The sequence below is a fragment of the Syzygium oleosum genome, unplaced genomic scaffold, assembly GCF_021117445.2.
Source record: "Syzygium oleosum isolate NSW1041296 unplaced genomic scaffold, Sole_v2.1 Sole_v2.23, whole genome shotgun sequence".
NCBI lineage: Eukaryota > Viridiplantae > Streptophyta > Magnoliopsida > Myrtales > Myrtaceae > Syzygium > Syzygium oleosum.
The window spans coordinates 1,539,600-1,562,354 of record NW_026607507.1 but is presented as its reverse complement, the minus strand read 5'-3'; the positions used below and the strand labels follow the sequence as shown (position 1 = coordinate 1,562,354).

At 41.7% G+C, this 22,755-nt stretch overlaps 5 protein-coding genes across 5 annotated transcripts in view; 1 reads left to right on the top strand and 4 right to left on the bottom strand.

Annotated features, from left to right (window-relative positions):
- The window catches only part of LOC115674597 (uncharacterized), a 96,208-nt gene that overhangs the window by 60,830 nt on the left and 12,623 nt on the right, over positions 1 to 22,755 (bottom strand). The window lies entirely within an intron of this gene.
- Positions 1,314 to 2,084, bottom strand: LOC130134755 (blue copper protein 1a-like). Its single transcript, XM_056302415.1, has 2 exons — positions 1,922 to 2,084; positions 1,314 to 1,582 (listed from the first exon to the last, which is right to left on the bottom strand). Exons 1-2 carry the CDS (start codon positions 2,082 to 2,084, stop codon positions 1,314 to 1,316), a joined length of 432 nt encoding a protein of 143 aa, XP_056158390.1.
- LOC115674794 (blue copper protein 1a-like) lies at positions 4,671 to 5,484 on the bottom strand. The gene is made up of 2 exons (XM_030597308.2): positions 5,322 to 5,484; positions 4,671 to 4,981 (listed from the first exon to the last, which is right to left on the bottom strand). The coding sequence occupies exons 1-2, from the start codon at positions 5,482 to 5,484 to the stop codon at positions 4,671 to 4,673; spliced, it is 474 nt and encodes a 157-aa protein (XP_030453168.2).
- Positions 7,474 to 14,560, top strand: LOC115674867 (uncharacterized). Its single transcript, XM_030597384.2, has 13 exons — positions 7,474 to 7,769; positions 7,873 to 7,967; positions 8,067 to 8,913; positions 9,011 to 9,078; positions 9,625 to 9,707; positions 10,184 to 10,283; positions 10,472 to 10,557; positions 11,815 to 11,897; positions 12,114 to 12,241; positions 12,323 to 12,424; positions 13,016 to 13,309; positions 13,508 to 13,630; positions 14,028 to 14,560. The coding sequence occupies exons 1-13, from the start codon at positions 7,766 to 7,768 to the stop codon at positions 14,409 to 14,411; spliced, it is 2,397 nt and encodes a 798-aa protein (XP_030453244.2). The 5' UTR covers positions 7,474 to 7,765; the 3' UTR covers positions 14,412 to 14,560.
- On the bottom strand, positions 16,066 to 20,294 carry LOC115674868 (5-methyltetrahydropteroyltriglutamate--homocysteine methyltransferase 1). The gene is made up of 11 exons (XM_030597386.2): positions 19,941 to 20,294; positions 19,763 to 19,850; positions 19,130 to 19,257; positions 18,633 to 19,024; positions 18,367 to 18,530; positions 18,049 to 18,129; positions 17,786 to 17,952; positions 17,579 to 17,684; positions 17,165 to 17,415; positions 16,857 to 17,058; positions 16,066 to 16,735 (listed from the first exon to the last, which is right to left on the bottom strand). Exons 1-11 carry the CDS (start codon positions 20,288 to 20,290, stop codon positions 16,367 to 16,369), a joined length of 2,298 nt encoding a protein of 765 aa, XP_030453246.2. The 5' UTR covers positions 20,291 to 20,294; the 3' UTR covers positions 16,066 to 16,366.

Here is a 22,755-nt window from a genome sequence, read left to right as displayed (position 1 = left end):
ACCCAAGTAAATAACTACCTTAACAAAAGTCGACTAGGCGATGCTATCTTGGATTCAAATCGTTTACTATGGGTCAATAAAAGATCTCAAGAATAGCCAATCATGACGAATAGCCAGTTGCGCGACAAACTTTTTCGCACCATATTTCTCTCTACCAAACTCGGATTCAAGCAGACTTACTATCAAAAGAAAATCATTTCAAAGTACTAAAAGATCCTAGATTTCGCCGACTCAAAATATGGCTAGAAACCGACAAAAATTTGCATGGAAAACTACTTGTCAAATTAAAATACAACAATTTCCGAGGATTCCGAAAAATCGATATCTCTCAATTGGTAATTTCAGTTACCATTTTGATATTTTAGATATTGTATCATGATTTTTGTCGTGGTCTATTAAGGAGTGACGAAAGGAAAGGAGTCAATAAAATAATTAAGATAATTAAATATATCCAAATAAAAGGAAGTCAGAAATATCTTCTGGCATGGGCAACTCAATGTGATTAGCTGCTGCTGATGCTCATACAGAAAAATTGAGAATTCAAATTGATCACAGGACTAACTTGATTGTCTTGGCAATTGGCATTGATCGTTCGGTAATTTCTCTACAAATGAAATCGAGTTTTTAAATTATCTGCTTAACGTTTCACGATATTTCACATGATTAAATAAGTATGGTTATACGATGATTGATGTTGTTCTTCCGTACGTGTTAATGGACTCAGCACAAGAAAAAAAAAAGCTTGGGTTTTGCCGACGCGTGACCACGATCTCATATATGTTAGATTAGTTTGAAAGTGCTTTCATCTTCCATGTTGAAGATAGTGTCAAAGATGGTCGATGTTGTATTAATGTTAAGCTAGGACGAGGTACGATCAATTGGTTATTTCAAATACAGTATAGATAAGCTATATATCGTATAGCGATCTCTGTTTTTGTCGAATAAAATTGGAAAAAAAGAAGTGGTAAGAGGAAAAGAGCACCCTGAAGTCACCACATTGCGCCATCTTTAATGAATCAATACAATAATTAAGATAGTTAACCAAAACTTCTCGCATGGGCCGCTCAGTTGTGACTAGCTGCTGCTGATACCCATGCAAAAAAACTGAATTTTTGTCTTATTTTCTCCCCCCACAAGCTATGACCATACTTCGAAAGGAAATGATTATGATGTGCTTTCCCTTGCTTTTAATTATTGTTATAACATAAGAACACATGCATCATGTTATCAACCTGAGACCGGGACAAGAGCAACCACATCGGCCGCAAGAAGCTTGAAGCTGGACAAAACGAGGGTGTTGGCACCTGAGGTCGTCACTTGGCGCGGGAGTCACTCGGCGTGGGAGCGGCCGGTGGCAGAGCTGGACCTTCAGTGTTGTCCACAACGGTGATCCTGAGCTTCTGGTTGAAATTGGCGCAGTGCTGGCCGATCCCGCAGATGTACCACTTGACTCCGGGAGTCATAAGAGGGATGACATCATGGCCAGTTGCCAAGGCCTCATACGCCGGCGGGATGTTGCACGCTTGGAAGTCAGTCAGGTTCACTTTGAACACATTGTGGTAGCCCGCTTGGTAGTTGAACACTGTGAGAGAGTTAATTGGAATACATAATTAGTGACAATTTGATATCCACAAATCAAGTCTAGTTGAGATAGATTTCCTTAATTAACGATATGACTAAACGTGAGTTTTTTGAAATTTCATAGTCAAGGAATAAGATTTCCTCGATAAGAGAAAGCATTATCAATTATCTCGGCCAAATAAACAAGATGTGACTAGTTTTGTACACGTAATAAGTAATTTGACAATAATCAAGCTAGGATCGACCAAAGTTGATGGATAATTTTTTTGCCAATTAACTGCATTCAAGTGTCCACGATGCTCCCAAACGACATGAAATACTCGAGCCCGAGCTTACTTACATAGACTATCTCCGACTCGAAACACTTTGTCCTTAGCCCAATCCGTGTAATTGTAGTAAATGGTCCAGCCGTTATCGTCTCCAACGGTCCACTGCGTCGCCAAGGAGACCGACGGGAGGGCGACAAGCGCAACAATGGCAAGGATGGCGAACTGAGAAGCCATTCTGATTGAAGTTGAGAACCCCAAGGTATGTATCAGAAAACACTTCGTATCAGTGGATGACCAGTGAGGTGAATTTGGTGGGGGGCCTTTGAGCATCTAATTATACTGTCAATTGAAGTCCTTGGAGGGTCCACCGAAGACCACGTTTTAGCCGGCTATCGCCGGCTTCGGTCGCAGAACGATCCTCTCACGAACTTTGGGAGGTACGAGATAGAGGGACAGCTGTAAAACTAAGGTTTCAACTCCAATGACGAACGGATGTTGCGACGGAAACATCGTCGTGGAAGTTACCGTCTTCGGTCCTCGCACGTAAAATGTGGGCAATTAATGTGTCGTGGCATGGGATGAAGAAATGCAATCGAACGTGTTTAATGTGGTTTTTGTTTATTGTTTCGATAATTTGGTGAGAAAAATGTAAAACAATCTGAGCTCGTCCTCGCTCTCCTATCATGGCAATGCGATGGAGTGCTTTGTGCTTTCCTTGGTTCAATCGGGTCATTGTCGGTCGAGGGAGAAACTATTCTTGTCAGTGTCGAAATTCTCACCTTGATCTAGTTCGCGTGGACCTAGCCCGTGAGTTCATCGGCTGGCATCTTACCAAGTTCGATTCAACCTAGTAGCTCTAATTAGCAACAATCCCATCGGGTACATATGATTAAGAAGCACTCCTAGGTCAACGAATGAATTCTGGCCTTCAACTTGGATTTTGACATTTTCAAAAAAACAGTTTCTTGAAGAAGTATATGCAAGAGGGTGTAAGAAGCAATACAGCCTTTTGCTATCATTAGATAGAACATGTAGCTAATTGGTCGATTCACTGGTGAATACGGTTGAGGAAGTTCACTGTCCACCAAATGCATCCACCATCTCCTTTGGACAACAATAGTCTAGGAAACAGGAGAGACGAGATGTTAGACATGATCTAACCTCACTTTGGTTCTTTTTTATTAAGTGATAAATTAGACACAAAAGGTCCATTGTTATAGGTGAGATTAACTTCACATGGTTGAGGGACAGAGGTGATATGCATAAAAGCTAATCCCATTATGATCGAACCTATTTATCGTTGACATCTCCATGTTAAATCTGGTTTCTCGGTTCATTGGGCACTTCGACTGATCCTTTTCTTGCTTTATTCCACCACTTGAATGATCGTTCTTTCTCAAGTCTCCTTTCTTGGATTTTGATGTCGTTGCCATGCGTCGACAACAATGTCTTGCACCGGTGCAGTTCTTGAATTCCTATTGCCCTGATGCTGTGATGTAATGATCAATCTAAATCTTTTTAATGTTCGATATCGTTCTGTTAATATCTGGTGAATATGAAGGAACGAGGACTTGGTAAGTGAACCACAAGCAGGAAGTCTCTCTGTGACGCCTGGTGTTTTAAGCTAACATACGTTGCCTCATGCAGATAAGTTCAGTGAACGAGCTTGACATGCTGACTGACCAGGGCTTGGGGAATTCGAGTTATTTCTTTTTGTAACTTTTGTCTTCGGGGAATCGGCAGTGCTCGTGCACATTCGCGGAGTTCCAGGAGATCTAATTCAATCTTTTGTCACCAAAGTACGTAAACTTTACATATAAATTACCGAGAAATTTCAAATTGATCACAGGACTAACTTGATTGTCTTGGCAATTGGCATTGATAGTTTGGTAATTCCTCTAAAAGTGAAGTCAAGTTTTCAAATCATCTACGTAACATTTCACAATATTTCGCATTATTCAAATCATCTGCGTAACATTTCACGCTATTTTGCATTATATAAGCAATGGTTATGCAATGATTGATGTTGTTCTTCCGAACTTGTTAATGGACTCCTAAACTAGAAAAACGAAAGCTTGGGTTTTGCCAAGTCTTGACTGCAATTTCATATCTTTTAGGTTAGACAGAAAGTGCTTTCTCCTATCATGTTAAAGATTGTGTCGAAGGTCGTTGATCTTGTGTTATTGTTAAACTAGGACATGGTACGATCAATTGGCTATTTTAGATAACGTATTGATAAGTCATATACCATATCAAGATCTCCGTTCTTGTCAAATAAAATCGTAAAAAAACCAAGAGTGGTAAGAGGAAAAGAGTACCCTGAAGTCACCAAATAGCACCATTCTTAATGAATCATTACTATAGTTAAGATAGCTAACCAAATCTTCTGGGATGGGCCACTCAGTTGTGACTGATTGCTGCTAATGCTCATGCCAAAAAAAAAAACTCAGGTTGCTCTTATTATTTCCCTCCCCACAAGCTATGACTATACTTTGAAAGTAAATGATTATGATGTGCTTTCTGTCACAAATTGAAGGGAAGAGCTAGAACCGAGAATGAAAGAGAAGCTGATTTGTATTTCTGTAGCTTGTCGGTTTACATGTACAATGCTCATTATATAATACAAAATATGCATAATAAATGGAAAGTATATCTTCTAGGCGAATCATATAGAATCAATTCTAACCCTAGATTGATTCATTCAATCAACTCCAATCCCGGATTGTATCAATCATAATCCAGACTGATTCAAGCATATCTTCCAACAATTTCCCTTGCTTTTATTTATGGTTATAACATAAGAACACATGCATCGTGTTATCAAGCTGTGACCAAGACAAGAGCAACCGCAGCGGCTACAAGAATCTTGAAGCTGGACGAAACGAGGGCATTGGCAGCCGATTTCTTGTCACTTGGCGTGTGGTCCACGACCGTGATCTTGAGCTTCTGGTTGAACACGGCACAGTGGTCTTGGATCCCGCAGATGTACCACTTGACCCCGGTGGTCTTGAGAGGGATGACATCGTGGCCACTAGTGAGGGCCTCATTCTCCGGCGGTTTCTTGCACGCTTGGAAGTCGGTCGCGTTGCTCAGTTTTAACACATTGTGGAAGCCCGCTAGGTAGCTGAACACTACGAGAGAGTTAACCGGGATACATAATCATTGACAATTAGATATCGACATATCAATTCTAAGTTGAGATAGATTTCATTAATTAAAGAGGTGACTAAACTCGAGTTTGTGAAAAATTTTCATGGTCGAGGAATGCATTTTCCTCGAGAAAAAGTATTATCAATTATCTCCGCCAAATAAATAAGATGTGACTGGTTTACTATACTTAACAAGTAATTTGACAATAATCAAACTAGGAACAACCAAAGCCGATGGATACTTTTTTTTTGCCAATTAGTTGCATTCAAGTGTCCACTATGCCCTCGAACGATATGAAATATTGAACCTGAGCTCACTTACAGAGACTATCTCCGACGAGGAACACTTTTTCCTCGGCCCAATCCGTGTAATTGTAGCCAATGTTCCAGCCATAACCGTCTCCGACGGTCCACTGCGTCGCCAGGGCGACCGACGGGAGGGCGACAAGCGTAGCAATGGCAAGGATGGCGAACCAAGAAGCCATTCCGATTGAAGTTGAGAACTCTTGTGGTATGTATCAGAAAACACTACGTATCGGTGGATGACTAGTGAGGTGAATTTGGTGGGGGGGGTCTCCGAGCATCTATTTATACCGTCAATTGAAGTCCTCGGATGGTCCATCGAAGTCCACGTTTTAGCCGGCTATTGTCCGCATCGGTCGTAGAACGATCCTCTCCCGAACATCGGGAGGTACGACGGACGACGGACGACTGTAAAACTAAGGAGTGGTTAAGATTCTTCATTCGGCGAAGCGTGGCCTCACTCAACTGTGATAAGCACAAAGAAGCAGTGGAGAGGAGAACCCGCCTAAAAGGCCCACGATCAGGCCCGGATCGATATGGATATGGGCCTTGAAGCGTCGCTGCAACCGGGCCCTTTTATCGGCCCAATAGGCCCGGGCCGGGCCAATTTGTTACGTTTGTCAATGTTGCAGGTCATGACAAATTTTGGTTCTTCTTGCTTCCACCTCGCGAAGGCTCAAACGAACGCTTCAGTCGCTCACAGCTTTGCTTGCCGCCACCGGCGTCGGACTCCCCAACGAGCAGCGGCGCCGCACCACCGCAGCACTTATCGTCGCCGTCGCGGGAAGACCTCAGGTACCCAGCAATCCGATCGCCTCTCTATCTCGTGCCCTATCTCGTCGTTCTCTCTCTATATCTAGCGTGGGCGAGTTGGCCTGTTCTCTCTGTTTGCGGAGCGCGCGTGTGCTGAAACTTTGGGAATTTGAATTCGTGGCGAAGTTCAAAGCTTGGCATGTGGGTGTGTGTGATTTGTCTCTCTGAGTATTGAGAGATTATGAATGTGGAACCATGGTTTTTCGGTTGGGTCAGTTATATATTTGGTTTCTGAGTGTCCGTGATTGTGTGAAAGTAGAGGCAAGAAACGAAATAAGAGGTATCGATGAAGCAAAGGAGCTTCCATGGCTGAATGGAAACTTATGGCTGGAATTTTGCCCACAGCCGGGCGGGGCACCAAAGGCCCAGCCGAGCTGCCCCGTCTCCTGGGCAGGAACGAGGGACGTGATCCCTGTCCTCGCTCCTCCCCAAGCCCATCCCTTGGTAGAAAGGTGATATATCGGAACAATACATTATCCGTCTTTCGTGAAGATCAATGTTACTAATATCCATCTATTTCAGTTTGTGCATAAGTGGTCATCAGTTAGATGACTCACCCGGAATCTTAGATCTAAATAGAGATATCCTCACTTTGATCAGTAGTTTGACCCCATTATTAGCTGTTTGTGGTCTATGTAACAGGTTTTCTACTATTAGCTGTTTGCGGTCTATGAGAAAAATCTGAACAGTTTAACAGAGATTTGAGCACTGTTTATTTTTTAGAAACTTGGAACTGTCTGTGCTTGTGAAAGTTGAAGGATGAGACAGGCAATAGGGACTTTAAGTTCACTTCAGTTGGTTTAAAGTGCAGAGGTGGCAGCTGGTGGAAAGTATTGAGTGAAGGAGTAACGTGATCTGTTGAAGTGCTCCAGAGCATGATAATATGCAAGTACTTGAGAATGTACATTGATTCAATCGTGTAGATGTTGACAATTGCTTTACAAGTAACATCCCTTTTTGCATGTTGAATGAGAACGTCGAATTGTTAAAGTTATGACATCCTAGTTCATCTTGGAATTATCTAGACTTAGGGTTAACATTTATAGTTGCTGGTATTATCTACTGTGGTAATTCTAAAATTTTTGTGGTTAATCTGGATGCAGTTTGGCTTTTGTGGGTTTGAGTTCACCAGTGCAGTGATGCGATACCTTATAGAGGATTTGTTTGACAAGTCTTTGAAGTTATTGAATTAGATTTAAGTTGATGGTCAAGAACACGTTCTCTGTCACTAAAGCTTCACGCCCCCGTTCATAACCCGCCCCTCGAGCTCCCTCACTAACTTGATGAGCTGGTCCATGGAGCCATCCGTTCTTCAAAGGCAATAATATAAGGAGAAAAAAATGCTAAAAATGAATTATAAGACGGGGGTGGGTATGGGTCGAGAAATTTGCATTGAAATATATAGGTCGTAAACGGGCTAAGTGGGTCAATTGCGGTCGGACCATATATGACTCAACTCTAACCCGACCCACTCGTTTGACAGGTCTAGTTGTCATGCATGCGTATCAGGCATGGGTATTTGTTGTTCTGACTGGGTTCTGTTTGATTGGATTAAGCAGCGATTGAAGCGGAAACTGTGTGATTGACGCAGCTTCTTCTCTGTCAATTGACAGTGGCGACGAGCGTGGGTGTAGAGTAAACTAGGGAAGCATGGGTGAGAGTTCTCTCTTCCTTCGTGTGTTGTGTTTGTCAAAGTCTCCCGTGTCTTTTCGCTCTTTTGCTTTTGCTTTTAAAGGAACAAAGTGTTTCTGTTGCAGAGAGAGAGCCGCTGGCAAAGTCGCGTCGCGAGAAGCGAAAAGAAGCTCGGTCGGCCAAGAAGGACCAGAAGCACCAATCCTGGATGCAACATCAGGTTTTTCATCTTCTTCTTGTTGGTGTTCGTTATGTCTCTTGTGAGCTGTGACTTGAATGAGCGTGTCTGCATTGCTTGGTGTGAACTAAATGTTTGCAGAAGTCTCAGAAACTGAAGAAGAATTTGGTAGCTTCAAAGTCGAACAGTGGTCAAAAATCGAAATATGCTCCGTCTCATAGTTCTGTGGCGGTTGGAAATTTTCAAACTGGCAGTGACTCTAAGAAAACCCTAAAGTTGGAGAATGCTAATGTGCTGACTGATCTAAAGGTTAAGCTTGAGTCTTCGTTGAAGGACAATTCTGATTTGTTGAAGTCCAGCAAAGTGAAGAATAATGTGAAGAGAAAATCGAAGACTAAGTTCGAAGAGTATCTTGAACACGATATGCGGAAAGCTGCTATATCTGCCGATGAGGATTTGAAATTGGAAAGGAAGCTTGCCAAGAAGCTCAAGGTGAACGATGGAAAGCTACGTGGGTCAGACGATGGAATGAATATGTTATTTAAAGGAATTCCTTCTATTCTTGATTCTTTTGAACAAGAAACACCAGACTTAAGAGAAAATCATAGCGAAAGATATGAAGGTAAATCTTCAGGGGAAAAAAGTGAAAGGTCCAACTTAGAGCATATGCAGGATGATGGAAAAGCTGATTATGTTAAGGCTGGAGCCTGTGACTCAGTAGAACCCTCTTCTGCTGAGGTGGATTTGGAGGATTTTCCTGCCGAGGCACCTACTAGGAAGAAAAGGAAGAAGAGTAAAACAACAAAGGAAGATGAATCAGACTTTAGCATCTGTATGACAGAGACCTCTGCAGGAGAGGTTGCTAGGGAGGGAGATCCTATAAATCCGACCTTGTCTGAGAGTAAGGCAAAATACGTTGCACCGCATTTGAGATCGCATGCTGGAAGTGAGTCGGAAGAGCATAAGCAGCTCCGAAGGAGGGTACGAGGTAAGAGAATTGTGTTACTCCACATTATGGATTATTAATGTTCCTTCCATCTTTGAATGGATATCTACACAGGTTTTAAACTTGTGGTTTATTTCAGGTCTTCTAAATAGGTTGTCTGAATCTAACGTGGAATCCATCACTGGGGAAATAGCCACACTCTATTCCGTATGTCATCTGAGCTCATCATAAACTATAATTCATCCCGAGCTCTTTGCATCTTATATGTCTTTTGCAGTTCCTGTTTAGTAACATCTTAGGATTGTCCAGCAATTTTCTTTTTACGCAGGAGGTCACTGATCTTGCTCAGTAAAAATTTGAAATATTTAAATTTGCTATCCATTCAAAAGAGGCTCGTGAGAGTGTCAATCGTGTGCATAGCTACTCTCCGATCCCTTCAGGCCCTTCTGAGGCATCTGTTCCCTTTTGGTTGTAAACTCTGCGACGTTCTTTCCATCTTAGTATTGCTCCTCCGAATCTGTCTATTTTTGCTCTACTGAGTGTTTAACCCTGTGAGATTGGGAATTTCCTGTGTTTTGAATTCTGTGACGGTGGAGCATTATCTTCGATTTATTACCAATTATCACAGTGCATCATTTCTTTAGATGTCGAGTTCCTTATCCTCTACTATGATACATCTATCATATCATTGTCACTTTTTAAGGATGAATAATTGCTTAAGGATCTCAAGCTATTTATTGTCCCCATATACAGTCAGTTGGCCGCACGGCCGGTTCCAATATTATCACCGAAGAGGTTTTGGCATCTTGTTCTGGAGGTCCTCGTGGCAATGAACAGTTAAGTTTTTTCTTTTTCACTTTGATCTTTTTATCTTGCGCCTTGTCTGCTTGGTGCACCTAATGCTGTTAATTAGGAAATTATATGTAGGTTCATAAATTTTTACTCGATCCCTATTTCATTCTGTGGGAGCATATTTTGTTCCTTGTTTCTCTGTGTCATTTCTACTAGACATAAATGTGGTTGGTCTTCTTTTGAGAATTTGGGTCCTCATTGGTCATGCAATTCGCACAACAGCTATCTATGGGCATATCTAAGCAGTGTTTAGATTAAAAGGTGTCCCTGAAATTTGTAATATGGGCTGGTTGCATGTTTATGTTGAGAGTAGAGATGTACTCTGTTTGCCGGTTCCTCCATATGAGGTAGAAGTATCAGAATAAGTACAATTAAGCATGGAGCTGGGTTGTATTATACCACAACCTTTTATCTAGTGTCAAAATTACCTTTTAACTGACATTTTCTGCTTCCTTTGAAGGTATGCCGCCGTTTTTGCATCCTTTGTTGCGGGTATGGCTTGTTCAGTTGGGATGGACTTCAGTGCAAAGCTCGTTGCTTCTCTCGCAAAATATTTTGAGGTTTGAATTTTTATATTGGAGCTTACAGCATTGGTACATTGTCAATGCATGTCTATATGCAATGAGATTTATGTCTATAATTGCATTCGCATATTAAAGCTTTTGTCAGGATTTTGGTCTTTATTATTGCGTTCTTCCTGCCTTTTCAGTTCTAAGAAGTTACTAACGGCAAGTCTCTTGGTCTGCAGAATGAGTTCCTAAAAGCAGACAATCTTTCCCTGCGGAATCTGACTCTCTTGCTCTCCTATCTGTGCGTATTTGGAGTTTGTTCAAGGTTAGTGAACTCATCACCTAACTGCGAACTTGATTTTTGAGGGAAAAAAATTCTTAGGCACCTTGCAATTTTTGTACTGCTGCACGTTGTCATGTTTCTTTAGGTAAGTTTTACTTTCCATCAAGACGAAGCAAAATCGTGGTTATTCAATGTTTTTTGTTTCTAATGTTTTTGTTTCTAGCTACTTGTCCTCAATCTGGTCTTCATAATAGGGAAAGACATCTGCATTTAAATGCATTCGCAATGTTGAGTTGTATTTGACAATTTTGAATTGTTAGAATTCCTGGAAAAAGTCGTAGGGCCTGTTTGGCAACAACCAAGCCTTACCCCACTAAGTGGAGTAGGCTATATAAATCCTGTTATGCCATTGCGCTCAATCCCATTTGTTTACTTATAAAAAGTAAATTTTCCGGTTAATTTTAAAATATTAATAAATTTAAAATTATGAAAAATGTATATATGAATCTTCACGTCGACGATTGTAGATTGGGAAAGTTTAATATTTTTAAGATTGAAAAAAAGTCAAAAATCTCGTGCTCCGCAAGATTTGGAAAAAGCAAAAGGTAAAAGGTAAAAGTCACTCCAAATAAAGCCTTTCTCTTGTTAAAAAATCTTGTAACTGCAGTGATTTCGTAATGCTTGGGGAAATTATGCCGACAAGCATAAGATTAAGGGTTTGTCATCTAGCATTAACTATACCTTTTTGCTTTTCCGCCAAAATTTTAATTTATTTTTCCAAATTCAAAAAATTATTTAAAAAATTTATTTCGAGTCTACGTGTATACATTTATATATTTGCAAAAGTCTCAGATATTTCAGGTTCGAAAAAAGTTAAAGTGAGTGCTCTGTAAGAGAAGATTAAGTAAAACATAAAGTTAAAAGTCAATCCAGACTCGGCCTGAAGCTTGAATAGGGACTGCATTAAATGCCTTGTGTGTGCTTTTACCTGGACATAATATACTATCCTGAACAACCAGGTGATGGGAAAAATTAGCGTGAAATTTAAGCACTTTGCATGATTGCTAAATACTGTCGACTACATCAAACATGATCGGCAAAAAGAATGAAGATCGGCACCCTAGGATCTGCAAATGTGAAAGCTCTATCATTTGAAGTGGCATGTCACGATATAATCACTTTTAAGGCTAAACCTCAAGTTTTGGCTACAAAATGGTTTAGATCAAGTTAATTTTCTTATTTTCTTCGAATTATTTAAGCATCTTCATTGACATTAGGTTTTCTCATGATGGATTCCAGTGACTTGATATATGATTTTCTGATCATGTTGAGCAAAAGGTTGACAGAGATTGATGTCTCTACTATCCTGACGATCTTGCAATGTAAGACTTCCTAGAACTTTGCTATTGGCAGCTTTTCAAAGCTTTTTTCACATTCCGCAGATGGATTGGATAGTTTTTTCAAGTCAATTTTCAAGTTTTAGTAGAATTTACTGCTTGACTTAAGGCCTTTCTTTGGAAATTTAACTGTTGATCTATGGAAGGAGAAATTCCGAACTTTTTAATTAGGTCTAACCCGATGTGGTCATTACCAACTAGGCTGTGGAATGAAAATAAGAGGTGATGATCCTGGTGCCATGAAAAGTTTCATCGCTAGTGTTCAAAATAGGGTGAATGAGTTGAAGGCCTCTCCTGATGAAGGCGAGAAAAATATCAATAGTAAAAGAGTAAGCTTTCAATTTATTTCCTCTAAGAACATCAATTCCTGAAATTGTCCCCTTCAAGTATCTAACTGAATCACATTGCAGATGGAGTTCATGCTTGATACCATTTGTGATATAAAAAACAACAAGAAAAGGACGAAGGAGGATCCTGCGCCGCACACAAGGATTAAGAAATGGCTGCAGAAGGTTGAGCTGCTAAATTTGATGCGATGTCCTTCTTTTAGCCCTTCTCATGTCTGTCCTTTCCTCCCAGCCCAGCCTTATTAGATGCAGTGGCAATTGTCTGGGGGAGTTTAGTTGACATATCTGGTCAGCTTTTGTTAGATTCATTACACCTTTTCCTGCAATCTTCCAGCTGTTCAGAGAAAAAACTTGTGCTCAATATAGTGCCTTTGCTTTGGCATAATCTATTATTCTCTCTCGGCATTCCGTGTAACATGATCTTATGCTTGACCCCATGGTCTAGCTATTTCATATCTGATTCTGTTACTTCAGTGAATATCTGCTGAGGCAATGGAAGAGAAAGTGATATACAAATGAAACCTAATAATAATTGATATTGCCACTCTGCTTAGCTGACATGATGCGCTCCTCGCTACTATGGAGTTGTCTAGTGGCATGGTGAATTATGAGACAGATTAGTTCTTGGTTGGCAGAATGAGCGGAGATCATAGAAATAGCATGTCTTCATATTCTATTGCTGATTCTTAAATTGTCATTTGCTGTTGTATATTTGAGTGTTGATGCTCAACTTATATGTTGATTCTTCATTCCCAGTTAGGGATAGAGAATGCTCTACTCAGGGGAATCAAGTGGAGCAAATTGCTTGATCCAGACAAGAAAGGCCAATGGTGGCTGTCAGGGGACATGGCTTCTAAAACTGACGATGTTGTCGAGGTTGCAAACACTATCGACAAAGAGGTCGCGGAAACGCAAAAAATGCTGCAGCTTGCCTCTGCCCAGAGAATGAATACAGATGCCAGAAGGGCAATATTCTGTATAATAATGAGCGGAGAGGACTATATTGATGCATTTGAGAAACTTTTGAGGTTGGATTTACCTGGAAAACAGGTAATTTACTAGCTGCACCCTTATGTAGGCATCGTTTTCTTTCACTGGGTTTTCTGTTACCTCGACTGAAATCACATAGTGGCGTCATTGAGAATTCTGGAGGAATGGTCCACATTTGTGCTGGGCCCTGACCCATTTGTCTGGAGGCAAAGAATAAAAAATATATCATCATTCCTGTTTGTCTTTTATGTGCTGCAGGACAGAGAAATTATGCGGGTTCTTGTGGAGTGCTGTTTGCAGGAGAAAGTGTTTAACAGATATTATAAAGTTCTGGCTGCTAAGTTATGTGAGCATGACAAGAACCACAAGTTCACTCTGCAGGTACTTCTATCCATCTACCTCACAATAGCTCAGAGGATTATGCCAGTTTCCCTAAGAATAAAAGATTCTGCTATCTGCATGATCTAAGGAATTAATGGCACCTTTTTTACGGAAATAAGAAAAGCCGGTTTGTATGCTATTTCTCTGTGTCTGTTGCCTAAGTTTCTTCTTCAGGCACTTCAGTTCAATAGTAGGTACTGAAATATTATGCTAATCAGTGAGGAAAATAAGAAGATTAGAAAATAAGTGAAACTTAGCAGTCACAAAGAAGGGAGATTCGGTTGGGGTGACCTCTTGGAGAAGCCGTCAATATTATCGTTCCTTTCTGTTCTGTATCCCTGAAGTTTGTTATCTACCTCATCTTATTAATTTGCTATCCTCCCGTGCAAATCCACAGTTCTGCCTTTGGGATCACTTTAAAGAGCTGGAGTCGTTGCAACTCTTGAGATCCATGCACCTGGCAAAGTTCGTGGCAGAGATGGTGGCCTCATTTACCCTGTCACTTTCCCTTTTGAAAACGGTAGATTTCAGCGATGCCAGGCAACTAACGGCGAAACGGATCATTCACTTCCGGGTGCTGTTTGAGGTGATGTTCGAGCAACCAGACAGTCTGATTTGGAACATATTTACGCGGGTTGCAGTGAGTCCAGAGCTCGAGACTCTTCGATTGGGCATCGAGTTCTTTATTCGGGAATATGTGGTCAGTAGCAATAGAGCTCTCAGTGGAAAATTTAAGATTGTGAAGAAGGCTCTCAATAATGTCGAGGGCATACTCATGTGATGTTTTTCCTCTTTTTAGAGGCAAAATCCTCCTTTTCCATTTGACGATTATGGGGGCAGAGTCTTCCTTTGAGTTTGTTACATGCCTTTTCGGCATGGCCAAAATTTTGGGGCTTAAATTAGGTTGTAGTTCAGAAGGTATTTCGTATATGATTTACATTATGTGACGGTGAAATGGTACCGTCTTGTGGAGACTCTTTCCCATACGTTTTGGTCCAGATGAAATTGTACGTATTGTGCTTGCATCAATTCATATAATGATTGTTGAAAAAATTCTAAACATATTGTTGATGGTAAATTCAGCCCTAAAATTTTGAATTGTAATAATTTAGTTTTAAATGTTTTGATGATTTGTCAATGTGGTTTTTCTGGCCAAATTGGACGAAAATTGTTAACATGGATACTTTTTACAATTTTTTTTTAAATTTCCTGAATTTTTATTTTATGGGTTAATATCATGAAAAACACCAAACTGGTACATCTGTAAGAATTTTATTCCAAATTAATTTTTTTGACCACCAAAAATCCCAAACTGATACACTTGTGACAAATTTACTCTCAATTTGTTTCCTTTAAATTTTACGGTCAAATTGCTTTGTTAAATGACACACGATAGTTAACTGATGTATCAGTTTTATGTTTTACCCCCCATTTATCGCAGGTGCACCAGTTTGTTATTTTTTGTGGTATTAATTCAATTTAACAGAAATTAACGGAAGGTAAATTTGTCACAAATGTACCAGTTTGGGGTTTTTCGTAGTCAAAATTTATCACAGGTGTACCAGTTTGGGGTTTTTTGTGGTAAAAAATGTAGTTTGTGGTAAAATTGTCACAACTGTACTAGTTTGGGATTTTTCGTGGTGTTAACCCTTTATTGATTTTTTTTATTTTAATTTTTTTGTTCTTTTTGCTCCTCTATTGAGGGCTGGTGGCCTCGCGAGGCCCTCGCTGGCCTATGTGGCCGGCCAACGCCGCGGCCCCAGCCAATGGAAGGGCAATAAGAAAAAATAATCTTCCCGTTCCATCGTCTGACTTATGTTCTTTGTGTTACCATTCAAACCAAGTGACTATGAAATTACATTGATACTTTCACATATTACCGATTACACAGGAGACATCTCTATGAAAAAACAAAATTTGCAAAGATTATTTATGTCAGCGCCGATCATGCTAGGTCGAACAACCAACATCTATGTCAGTGATTTTCAACAAAAATTAATAAAAAATTAATCGAAAAGACTAAATTAGCAAATCGTTAAAATATATATAACTAAACTGGTACAATTAAAAAAATGTAGGATTGAATTGACCACTGTACAGCAGGTTTACGATTTTTTGAATAATTTTTCCGAGCTCTTTTCTAATTGTCCACGACTTCTTTCGCGCGTTATTAACCGTTTGAGTGCCCCTCGTAAATTTTAGAAGCGCATCATGAAAGCGTTACGTCGTCAGATCATTTGTTTTTGTCATTCTTCATGTTAAGAGCGTATTCATGCTCGGTCACGTCAGCCTATTTGCTCTCCAACATGGAGCCATGGAGGTGCCACATCGGATTTTCGGGACCGGCGCATGAACCCATCTCAGGTACATCCAATGGAGCGGTCATCGCCTTTGTTTTGCCAATCGAGATGTTTCTGCCCGGGGGTTGTGGAATCAACAAGTAGAATACGTAAAAATTCATGTGAAAATTGCCCTCGGCGCACTAACTGGTACAGAAAGCAATTTCTTTCTTTCCAAAGAAAGCGATGCGTACAGCCAAAGGGAAAAATTTTGGAATAGTGAAAAATAAGCGGAATTAAAGGCAAAAAAAGACCCTCAAGGGTGGCATCAAACCTCCTAACATTACGTTGACCCCGATTATTAAATCCAATAGCGAAATCTTGGCTTTTCTTGATTGTATTAGTAGGTAACCGTTGAATCATCATCGAGGATTAAACTCCCCGACTTGAATATCGCTCACTTGGCGCTCGCGAGCTTGGTGCGGAGTACCTTGGCGGCAGCAACCATGTTCTTGAGGGCAGGCTTAACCTCGGGGTACTTGCGTGTCTTCAGTCCACAGTCAGGGTTCACCCACAAGATGTTCTTCTCAAGCACCGCAAGCATCTTGTTAATTCGGTCGGCGATCTCTTCGGTCGATGGTATTCTCGGGGAGTGGATGTCATACACACCGGGGCCGATTCCGGCACCATACTTCACTCCCTCGCGGAAGACCGAGAGCAGCTTCTCATCGGAACGGGAGTTCTCGATGGTGATGACGTCGGCATCCATGTCGATGATGGAGTGGATGATGTCATTGAAGTGGGAGTAGCACATGTGGGTATGGATCTGGGAAAAGTTGGAAAGAGGCAAAATTAGCTAAGAACGGTAAAGACGGTTCGAATGCATCAGTTAGATCTTGAGACATGAAATGTGAGCCGGCTGGGAGAGAGAGAGAGAGAGAGAGAACCTGAGTAGTGTCCTTCACGCCACAGTTGGTGATCCTGAAGGAGTGAACGGCCCATTCCAAGTAGAATGACTGCTCGGACTTCCTAAGGGGAAGACCCTCTCTAAGAGCAGCCTCGTCAATCTGAATGACATTGATACCGGCCTTCTCCAGATCATCCACTTCATCCTTGATGGCCAAGGCAATCTGATAGCAAGTCTCAAATCTGCAAGAACAACCCACTGTCATGTTAAAGAATTTCTCGCCAAGAAAGCCAAAAAACGACCAACATCTTGTGCTCATCGAAATTTTTGGTTTGTGTTCATCTGTACCTGGGCTGATCATTTCTTACGAAGGACCAGTTCAGAATGGTGACGGGGCCAGTAAGCATTCCCTTCATTGGGCGGGCAGTCATGCTTTGGGCCATAGAGGACCAGAAAACGGTCATTGGCTTGGGGCGGCTCACATCACCATAGATGATCGGAGGTTTGACACAGCGAGAGCCATAAGATTGCACCCAACCATTGACAGTGAAGGCAAAACCAGACAACTGCTCGCCAAAGTACTCAACCATATCATTTCTCTGCAATCAAGATAATCCCAATTAGATAGAGTGGAAGACTTAAAAGTATATGGCGTGCACAACCATTCATGGATTTCTTTTTATTCTGGTCAAAACTTTCTCCTCTTCATTGTTTTCGTCATCGCTAATATGGTAGAGATGTAACCCAAGTAATAAAGCTGACCTCAGGCTCTCCATGAACCAAAACATCAATATCGAGCTCCTCTTGAAGCTTGACAACTTTGTTGATTTCCTCCTTGATGGCCTTGACGTATTCATCCTCAGAAATCCTATTAAGCATTCACGGTTAATGGTGTCAATTATGAGGATGACAAATCTCTCAAATTACAAATGGACAGCAGAAACACAGTGAAAAATTAGATTCACTTACTTCTTGGCCTTGTATTCACGGCGGACTCTTCGGAGTTCCACGGTCTGGGGGAAGGATCCAATGGTGGTGGTTGGGAGGATAGGAAGGTTCAACTTTTTCTGCTGAGCATCAAGCCTAGCACTCACATTTGTAGCACGGCGATGGTCAGAACCCTTCAAAGCAGCAGCCTGAAATAGAGAACATCAAGCCGTTCAAACAATATTAAAACTTGTTTGGTAGCATTAAAGACAGAGAGATACAGAAGCAGAATCCAATGAACTTACAGCCTTCTGAACAGCCTGGTTAGTCACCCGTGGTGAGGACCTTCTTGAGGCCTGAGCGTCGGCATTAGCAGAGAAAAATGCCTGAACAGAGAGCCACGGCTATTGAGCAAGGGTTCGATACAAGAAGAGTACAGAAGAGCAAGATCACATCTTTTCCACTAATTTGATCACAAGTCAAGGTCAAGCCCTAATCACAGACTAGTTGTTTAATCTGTTGATTGTCAAGAAGGAACCTATAAATGACTGTTGACCTCAACAATGGCCAGGTACCATGATGCTTTGACGGGACTTATTGAGCAAAAGAACAAGTAATAATACCTCATCCTTCTGCCCAGCCAATGCCTTTGACAACATATTCACTTCAACAACCTTCTGAGCAGCAAAAGCAAGCCATGATTTGATTTCCTTATCCAATTTGGTCTCATTAACTAGATCGACAGCAGTGTGCAAGAGGGAGCAAGAGGTGGAGACCACAAGCTTGTCTGGAGGGACAAACAATTAATCAGAAATCAGAATCCAACAACTCATAACGAATGCATGCCAAGACAAATGTAGTGCCGAGTATAAGTAGGGTGGTATTGTACCTTTGCCCACAATGCCCTCGAGAGCATTCAAGGTACTCAGAGATGCAGCAAGATCATTTGCCCAGATATTCCTACCATCAACCACTCCAGCAAAGAGGTATTTGCCTTTAGGAAATGCACCCTTGATCAAGTCAAGGGTCTTAGTTCCACGAACCAAATCAAATCCAAACCCAGTAACACCCTTCAAAGATGTAAGGACTTTGTAGGCCTCAGCAGGGATATCAGCAAAGTAGGTCTCAATAAGGACATTCAAACCAGAGAGGGATGATTCAAGTTGCGCGTAGGCTTCTGTGAAGGCTTGCAACTTGTGAGAATCAAGATCCATCACAAGGGTCGGCTCATCAAATTGAATCCAAGAAGCCCCAGCAGCCTTAAGTTCAGAGATAACCTCCCTGTATGTTTACATAGCATCATAAACCAATGAAATTAGTCATTATACTCCAACAACGCAAAATTACTAACTCTTATTTTTCTTTTTGAGAAATTCAATTTCTCACTTGTAAATTGGAAGGATCTTTCCAAGAAGTGAAAGCAAAGAGAAGTTCTTATCAACACCCTTTGCAGGCTTAGAAAGCAGCAAGTAGGAGACTGGACCAACAAGGACCGGAACAGTGTTCACTCCCAGCTGCATAAACAACAGAGTCAAGAACTGATCCATGCCATGTGTTCATGCATATCTTGGTGTGCCAAATGAATGAAAGAACTGAATTATACATTTGCAATGTGTCTGTGTAAACGAATCCAAACGTAAAAATGTATAAATCTTCCAATTTTATATCATACTAAATACCATCAGCTTCATGGACAATAGACTATAAACCTTTAGATGGAAGGAGACAACACATGCCACATACTTATTTTATTCAAATTAACATCATTGCATTAATTATCAGCTCCTCTAATAGGATAACACAAAGGATAGGCCAAATGGCAGATGTTTCTCAAGGTTCATAATCAAAGTGAACTTGCACTTATGGAGCTTGTCACCATAGAGGTAAAAAAGTCTACCGACTAAGCATTATAATCTTAGTTACTTGAATTTAACAGTTTAATATATGTCATGATTCGTCATAATCCTATAACCTTCCAATATACATTTAAAAAAAATAAAAAAAAACATAGTTGCATACCGCCTTAGCCTCCTTATATTCATTGACGGCTTTGTGAGAAGCATAGGAGAACTTGACATCAGGACCCAACTCAGGGACAATGTAGTGGCTGGATCAACACCAAAGACATTTGTCAATTATCGAGAATAAAACCACAGATGATCAAAGACGTGCTGCATGAGACGACTTTATAACTTACTAGTTGGTGTCGAACCACTTGGTCATTTCCATAGCAGGAGCAGAGGCATTTCCTCTGCCCATGGAGAAGTAAACATCGAATCCAATCTCACCACCTTTCCAGCCATATCTGGGAGGCACAGCTCCGAGCATCGCGGTAGTGTCAAGCACCTGGTCATAGTATGCGAAAGTGTTGCTGGGGATGTACTTGGTGCCGGCCGCAGCCATCTGCTTCCAGATGGCTGATCTGAGATCTGCGGCCACCTTTTGGAGATCCTCTGCACTGGTCTTCCCATCCCAGAACGATTCCAGGGCGAACTTGAGCTCTCTCTTAGGGCCCATGCGAGGGTATCCAACAATGTGGGATGCCATGTCTCTGTGGGTCATATCAACAGAAGAAATGATCAATTATCTTGACTTCAAGGAGCCAGAGGTCACCAAACCACTCTCATATAATGAAAAAACAGAGACTCTGGAGCTCCTCAAAATGCCTCTTCATGGATCTATATTGCAAACAATTCTATCGAGAGAAGTACTACACAAAAGCAGCCATATTTTAGAGCCAAGGAGATAAAGTCCTGTCAGCAGCAGAGATACAATGTGGGGACAAAAACGCAAATTGGGCTTTAAGAGCATTAAAAGTCGTGCATTTTGCGAAACTTGCATGAAGACGTGGGGATGAGACAACCAGTTGGATCAACTTGCACTAAAAAATTGACTCGTGAAAGCAGAAAACGACACGGGAATTCATCGGCAGCAACCCCCCAGACAAACAACATAGAGGGCGCAGATCTACGGCTGTGGACGGCAGGAGATTTCACGCGGGGCGCACCGCGCTTCCATGAACGCGAGCGCCAGAGATCAACACGCGAGACGATAAGGCGGAAGAGGGGACCAAGGCACACCAGATCCGCGACCCACAAATGCCACAGACAGAACAGCGCTCAACGCACCGGATCTGCCGCTAAACGAACGAGCAAAGCAAGCACCGACACGCATTGAACGGACACCCCCCCCCCCCAATCAGCAGCACCACCGTAACAAGACGCGACGACGACGACGAAAAGACAATGGCCGCTTCGATACGTACGCACGTGCGGGGGTGGGGTGGTCGGGGAGCGGAGCTGCGGCGAACCAAAAGCGGGAGTTCCGTTCGGAGTTTGCAGAGGGAAATGCGTCGAGGGAGGGAGGCGAAACTCGCGAAGCGAAAGGGGAAGGGACGAGACGGTGTAATATTTTGAGGGAAGGTGGACGCGTGAGGGCAAAACAAGAGCGAAGCCAACCATGCGAAGAAGAAGAGGATGAGGATGAGGGAGGGAGGGAGGGAGGGAGGGAAGGGAAGGAAGGGAAGGAGGAGGGAAGCCTACCTTCGTGGCGAGAGAAGCGGACTGCGACTGGTTCTTCTTCTTCCTCTGCTTCTTCTTCTTCTTCTTCGCGAGGTGGAGAGGGAAACAGAGGAGAGACACGAAGTGAGGGAAGCGTTCCCGTTTCGCTTTATAGAGAGAGAGAGAGAGAGAGAGAGAGAGAGAGAGAGAGCGGGAGGTGGACCGCGGACTTTGCGTGGTAGATCGGGGGATCGGGACTTGCGAATTCCCGGGGGGCTGATTTTCTTTTCCTTTTTCATTTGGGGGTAAATAAAAAGGGTCGATTGACTCGAATGATCCGAGAGCTTTTGGTACGGTGTACAATTTTATAGCCAAACTTTTTATTTATATGATGTGATCCCTGAGATTTTGATAAGATATTCGATCTAATTCTTAGATTATATTTAAAAATGTTAGATATTATTCCCGAACACAAAATAGAAAGATAATATCGAATGATTCATATATAGTCCGGGCCCGAAGAAATTCAATAATTATTTGTGTAATTATCCCTAAATGGAAGAAATTCTCCTGTAAATGCTTTTTTTATTTTTTATTTTATCTTAACCGGTTATGTTAATTACACGCACAAAATGTGAAACTGATCACCTCACAAAATTCAAATGTAGATGTCATGGTTGCATTTTCCGATGGATTATTGCTCGATTTACTATCATATATAAATATATATTTATATATTTGTGTATATACACCTTTACATAATGAAGCAGAGACATAGACACGTGTGTTTGGAGTTAGCTTTGTTACCGAATTGCTTCGCATGCCAATTGTCCAATGATGAATGCGTTACATAGGCCCCGTTTGGTTCAGCATTTGAAATGCTCATTTGGGCTCTAAAGTCCCTTGGCTAAATGCAAATGGTGTTTGGCAACTTTTTTTACTCACTTTGGGAAGATGCAATTGCATTTGAAATGCTCTCCAATGGACTTTTGGTCAATGCAAAGGTGGAGGTGCTTTGAGAAGTTGCATTTCGGAATGCAACTTGCACTGGTTATCACGACGACCGGCTGGCCGGCGACCCGAGGGCTAGCTCGACCGGCGACCACCGCCTGGGGGTCGCGCAACCCCGGCAATCGCTGCCTGGGGTCGCCGAGGTCGCGCGACCCCAGGCAGCGGTGGCCGGCGACCAGATCTGGCCAGCGGCGGTGGCCGGTGGTTAAGCTCCACCGGAGCTTTTTTTTTTTTTAAATATTATCAAAAATCCTTTAGCCCAAATTGATTTTAAAAAATACTTACCAAAAACTACTTGCATTTCGGAAAACCCATTTAGCCCAAAAGTATTTACATTCCTCCAAAGTCGAATCAAACGGCCCATAGTGACATTTTTAACCTAGCTCAGGCTTCTTTCATCTCCTAATTTTTTTTTTTTGAAATGGTTGTCAAAGCTAAGTAAATTCCTTATTTATCACCGAAAAGTACGACACACACCGACAAGACGAGAGCTCTTTATTT